The sequence below is a fragment of the Physeter macrocephalus genome, chromosome 4, assembly GCF_002837175.3.
Source record: "Physeter macrocephalus isolate SW-GA chromosome 4, ASM283717v5, whole genome shotgun sequence".
Classification (NCBI taxonomy): Eukaryota; Metazoa; Chordata; class Mammalia; order Artiodactyla; family Physeteridae; genus Physeter; species Physeter macrocephalus.
Genome location: NC_041217.1, coordinates 76,306,323 through 76,312,658, shown reverse-complemented (window position 1 = coordinate 76,312,658; position 6,336 = coordinate 76,306,323). Strand labels below are relative to the sequence as shown.

The following is a 6,336-nucleotide window of genomic DNA, read 5'->3' as shown; positions in this document are numbered from 1 at the left end:
CATAGCACAGGGAGATCAGCTCGGTGGTTTGTGACCACCTAGAGGGGTGGGATAGGGAGGGTGGGAGGGAGGGAGACGCAAGAGGGAAGAGATATGGGAACATATGTATATGTATAACTGATTCACTTTGTTATAAAGCAGAAACTAACACACCATTGTAAAGCAATTATACTCCAATAAAGATGTTAAAAAAACCCAAAAACTGAATATAGAACTACCATATGATTCAATAATCCCACTCCAAGGCATATATCCAGAGAAAACCATAATTCAAAAAGATACAACATGCATCCCAAAGTTCACTGCAGTACTATTTACAATAGCCAAGACATGGAAGCAACCTAAATGTCCATCGACACAGGAGTGGATAAAGAAGATGTGGTACATATATATAGTGGCATATTACTCAGCCATTAGAGAAGAATGAAATAATGCCATACGCAGCAACATGGATGGATCTACAGATTGTCATACTGAGTGAAGTGAGTCAGACAGAGAAAGACAAACATCATATGATATCCCTTATATGTGGAATCTAAAAAAAATGGTACAAATGAACTTATTTACAAAACAGAAATAGTTATAGATGTAGAAAACAAACTTGTGGTTACCAGGGGCAAAAAGGCAGGGAGGGATAAATTGGGAGATTCGGATTGACATATACACACACTCTATATAAAACAGGTAACTAATAAGGACCTACTGTATAGCACAGGGAACTCTACTCAGTACTCTGTAATGGCCTATATAGGAAAATAATCTAAAAAAGAGTGGATATATGTATATGTATAACTGATTCACTTTGCTGTACAGAAGAAAGTAACACAACATTGTAGATCAACTATACTCCAATAAATTTTTTTTAAATATTATGAAACAGAAGCCAGCAGCATATTAAAAGACTAATATACCAAGACCAAATGTTATTTTTGTTTTTGTTTTGTTTTTTAGGATTGCAAGGATGCATCAATTTTAGGAAATCTATTAACATTGACCACCATACTAATATGTGAATAAAGAAAAATCATAGGGTCATTTTTGTTGATGTTTAAAAGCCAATTAATAAAGCATTCAGTATTTATTCTAGATATCTTAAAAACTCAATAAAATAGAAATAAATATATATTCCTTAACATAATAAAATATATCTCATCCCCAAAGCTAGCACAATGCTTAATAAGGAAACAACTGAAGAATCTCCCATTAAACTAAGAAAAAAGACAGGACTCATTATCACCACTATTATTTAATATTTTCTGGAGATATTAACCAATACAATTAGACGGGAGAAAGAAATCAGAGATATTAAAAATAGAAAAGGAAGTAATTATCATTATTTACAAATAATATGATTGCATGACTAGAAAATCCAAGAGAAACAACTGAAAAATTATTAAAAACAATTACAGAATTGAGTAAGAGAAGGTGACTGGGTATGAAATTATATTTAATCATCAGTTATCTTTCAGGTGTGAAAAACAATGAAGAGTTAAAAGATATAATGAATGATATAAATTAAAATGATATAAAGATACAAACAAACAGATGCAATGGGAAAGAGATATTTTCAGCAGTGACATAAAATATTAAATACTCAGAAATAAGCTTAAGAAATGGAACTTTATGAAAAAACTTCTAAACATGGCTGAGCTACACACGTATCAAAACACAAGACTTTAAAAATGGTAAGGAATATCATGTTCTTGGATCAAAAAAATCAATGTCACAAAAATTTCAGTTCTAAGTTAAAATATAAATAGAACATAACCCAATTTTTTAAATACCAATAGGTCTTCCTGTTGGTAGATGGTGGGAAGGGAGAGACGAGATAAGCAGATTATAAAAATTAGATAGAAAATTAAGTTAATAGAAAAATTCTGAAAAAGTAGAGGGGGACTAAATATTAAAATATTCTAAATCTATAAAAATGATTAGACATTTAAAAATATTAACAAATATATAAATTACTATTTTCTAGGAATTAAAATATAAATCTAAAATTTGTCAGGCACATATATAAACAGAATGAATGTACAGAAATAGGCATGCATACACACAGATGTATTGAATATATGACAAAGCATTTCAAGTCAACGGTGAAAAGTTTCACTCAACTAAAGGTACTGGAATGACTGGTAGATAACTTGAAAAATTAGGTTGGTTCTGTACTTCACACCTTTCACCAAAATAAATTTCATGAAGACCAAAAAATTTAACATAAAAAATGAAAAAATACGAATACTGGAAGAAACCATGGGAGAATTTTTTCAGTCTTGGGGTGGAGATGGTCTGTATACATGTCACATAATTATATGAAAACAAAAAGATTCCTGCAAAACAAAAACTACCATGGGAAAGATGAATGGCAAACTAGAAAAATATTTCTACCTCCTATCACAAAGGACTAATTTTTTGAGTATATAAAAAGCACCTACAAATCAATCTGAAAACACCACCAAAGACATCAACCCAAAAGGAAATGTGCAACTTTATGGAAAGGGAAAAACAAATGTCTCTTGAACATGTAAAAATGTGCTTAACCTCGGTCATGATAAGATAACTATAAATTAAAACTATATTAAGGCCATTTTTCACTTCTCAAATTAGCATCATGTTGTTGCCATGGGTATGAGGAAGCATTTCATATGTTGCTGGTGGAAAGGTATGCTGGTGCAACCTCTATGGAGGAAAATATGGCAACATTTCTCAAAATTGCAAATGCATATACCCTTTGACCAGCAATGCCATTTCTAGAGATTCATCATTTGCAAAATGATGTATGTACAGGGTAGGGTTTGGAAAAGAAAAGATTGGAAATAATCAAAATGCTCACTGATGGAAATCAATGTCAATAAATTCACATAATTATAAATACTGCGCAGCAATTTTTAAAGAGGGAAAGCACTTTATGTACTGATATGGAATGGTCTCCATGACATACTGGTAAGTGAAAAAAGTAAAATGTAGAACATCATTCGTTGTTGTTATTATTGTTGTTTTTTAAAAAAGGAAAAATAGGGAATTGCTTATATATGCACAGAATGTCTGTAGAAGGGTCCACAACAACAAAGCAACATTGGTCAATAATAGATCACTGGGGAGTGGAAGTAGGAAGAAAACTTTTAACTGTATACCCCTCTCTACTCTTTGAATTTTAAACCCTGTGGATGTAATTACCTATCCAAAAATCCTATCCCATTGTAGTTTGGTTACAAACTACAAAAGTGCTTAAATATATTTTTAACATCTACACAGAGGATTTTTTTTAATAAAAACATTTATTTTATATATATAGCTCTGCAATTTGCCTTTTTTTGACATGATGGTATATTATGAACATTTGCCTTTAGGCCCATATTTATAGAACTCATTCTTTTTAATATATAATATTCTATTGTGTAAATTAATCAAAATTTATTCAACCATTTCCCTTTTGATGAAAATTCAGGTATTTTCTTGGTTTTGATTTTTGTTCAGTTTGGGTTTTTTGACATGAAAATAATTTTTCTTAGCTAAAATTAGAAGATATAAATATAAAGGTAAAATAATACAAATATTGGAAGAAAATTATAACCTCAGCCTGAGGGTAACTTACTTAAACAATAAAGGAAACACAAATGACTTAGGAAAGAGAAGCATATTGTATTTAACTACATACAAATGTAAATTTTCCTTATGGAAAAAAATAGTCAAGAGACAACGAAGTGAAAGAAACTATTTGTTAAAAAAAAAAAAAAGAAAAAATGGCAACAGGTTAATATCTCTAATATAGAGAAAGTTCCTAGAAGTTGATTTTTTTAAACATGCAAAGAATATGAATAGGCAATTCATAGAAGAGGAAATACTAATGACCAATAAATGTATGAAGAGATCCTCACCCTCACTAGTCATAGTTTCGAAGGCAAAACAACAGTGAGGTCTAACTTTTCATCCATCAGATTGGCAAAAATGTAAAAGATAATAACCAGTTTCAGCAAGTCCATGAAGAAATGTACATTAAATATTCTTGCTGAACATCTGAATCTCAACCATCTTTTTGGAGAGCAATCCGATAACACAGTAGAAAAAAATTTTAATGTTCATATTCTTTGACCCAGCAACCCAACTTAATTTAGGGGAAAAAAATCTGAAAATACAGCCTTTAGTGTCTCTCTATGCCTCTTCTCTCTTTCTCTCTTTTCCCCTATCTTCTCTCCAGTACACCTCATTTAATTAACTGGGTTACTTCCCAGCCAGCTGGACTCTCATGTCCAAGCCCTCCTCCACCTCCATCAGACTCTAGCCAACCGAGGCTACTGCCTGAAGCAGGGAGATGGTCTTGGATCCCTGTAAGGCCTTGTCTAGGAGTTCCCCTTGTGCTTTCAGAAAAGTGAGGCCAAGGACATCAGCAGAGCCAACATCTGCTTCGAGTTCCTGGTGCTCCTGACAACATGCAGCACCTGGCAGAAGCTGCTTTGCCCTGGCCATTCTGCTGGCAATTGTGGAGAACAAGCTTGGTCATGAGGACAGCCCATCCCGAGATCCCCAGAGCAGAGACAGCCATCAGGGTAAATCCTGAACTCATGAGGGATGGATCCCATGATTTTTTTCTGGTGGGGAAGAAAAGGACCCATTCTTCTTGACACTAATGAAAGGGTGAAAAATATAGTTTCTTTTTCTTTTTTGTTAGAACTAATACTATTGCCCTCCCCACCAGACATTCTGCCTCTGCTATATGTTGTAAAAAAGCCTGGTAATCTGGCCCTCAGGCTCTTACACACTATAAATTTATGAAATCCAGGTTTGACACCTAGATACTACAATATTTGTCAACTTTAGCAACCCACTTAACCACTCTGTGCCTCAGTTTAACTGTAAAATGGGAACAATAATACCTGTCGCTAGGGCTATACCAAAGATTAGATGTATACAAAAGAAGTTCCAGTTGAAGAGTAGAAATAAAATATAAACCAATTCTGAATTAATGAAGAACTGGGATTGCAGATCTCCCTCAGATACGGGTATAGCCTGTAGGCTACTCTTCTAAGAGGGTGGTATTTAATGTCTATGGAGCAGCCCTCATCTCTGCCTCAACATTTATATGCGAGTGAATTTAGATTACCATGTATACACCCGGCTTCCATGGCTAACACTTCTCTTCCTATTCCAGGACGAATGCACATCCTCAGCTCAACTTCCCAGGAGGGAAAGCAACTGTGTAGCTTAAAGAAGAGGCTGAGGCGGGTATGGTGTTTTTGTGCAAGGACAAGTCTTGATTGAGACTGTTCCCCTGAGACTAGCTTGGAGCAACTGAGACTTAAATAGGATCCTGGGAAAGATGGTATCAGTGAAATATCATCTCAGTTGGTGTTCACCATAAACCAAGCCACGGCATTGGACAGTGAGACCTACCAGTGGTGTGCCAGAAGCCAGAAGCTGGATATCTGCCTTCAGGGCCATTATTTCTCTGTTTGAGTCACAGGTGGTCTCCTGATATCCCCAATGCCACCAGGTGGGACAGTAAGCAGGGTCAACAGCTAAAGACAGAAGTAGTTATTTCAGGTCCTGGATAGGCAGTCTCCTTGGAGAAGAGTCCTTCCCATTACTCAAATCCTTTTCCATCACTCCCATTGGCAAATGCTGCCTTTCCTCAAAGCATGGAAACAAAGGTATCTCATTTTGCCTTTAATTTTAAAAATCCTTCTGAGGTAGCCATCCCATTTTTATTGACACTGAGACTGAATCACAGCAGGAAAAGCAACTTATCCAAAGCCACTCACTGAGCAGTGCCAGTAAAAGCAGAAAGGTCTGGAATTTAGGCCTCCTGATTCCCAATTCAGTCTCTCAGAGATGTGGCTATATTTCTAAATATAGACACTGAGCCTTCAGGCTGGGAAAGAAAGATGGATAAAATGGATAGTTGTCTTAAAGAGCATTTAGTCATAAGAAACAGAAACCCACTCCAATTGCCATAGATTAAAGGGGGAAAAATAATAAAGAAGAAGTATAGCTAGCCCTCATGAGCTCTGGTTTCTGGAATCAAAAACCAGAAAGCCAAAAGAACCCAAAACAGTTACTGTCTCCTCTCTGGGGCAGCAAGGCCTCCCATCTCTGCGTATTTCCTCATTTTGTGCATGCTCCCCTGCTCTGTTACTACTTTGGCACAGCCTAAATATGGCCACAGCAGCCTCAGCTTTATGTATATGACTTCTTCATAATCCTAGACAATGGAGCAAGTCTTCAAAACTGAAAATTATGTTCTACTTAGAATTCTATACCCAATCAAACACGAGGAAAGGGCTTCCCTGGTGACGCAGTGGTTGAGAGTCCGCCTGCCGATGCAGGGGACACGGGTTT

At 35.5% G+C, this 6,336-nt stretch overlaps 1 protein-coding gene across 1 annotated transcript in view; it reads left to right on the top strand.

Moving 5' to 3' along the window:
• The first annotated feature begins 4,312 nt into the window (after positions 1-4,312).
• CD160 (CD160 molecule) overlaps positions 4,313-6,336 on the top strand; it is a 5,636-nt gene continuing 3,612 nt past the window's right edge. Inside the window, 5 exon segments of the mRNA XM_055083896.1 lie at positions 4,313-4,328; positions 4,437-4,496; positions 5,150-5,200; positions 5,203-5,255; positions 5,257-5,448. Coding sequence (XP_054939871.1) covers positions 4,313-4,328; positions 4,437-4,496; positions 5,150-5,200; positions 5,203-5,255; positions 5,257-5,448 — 372 coding nt within the window.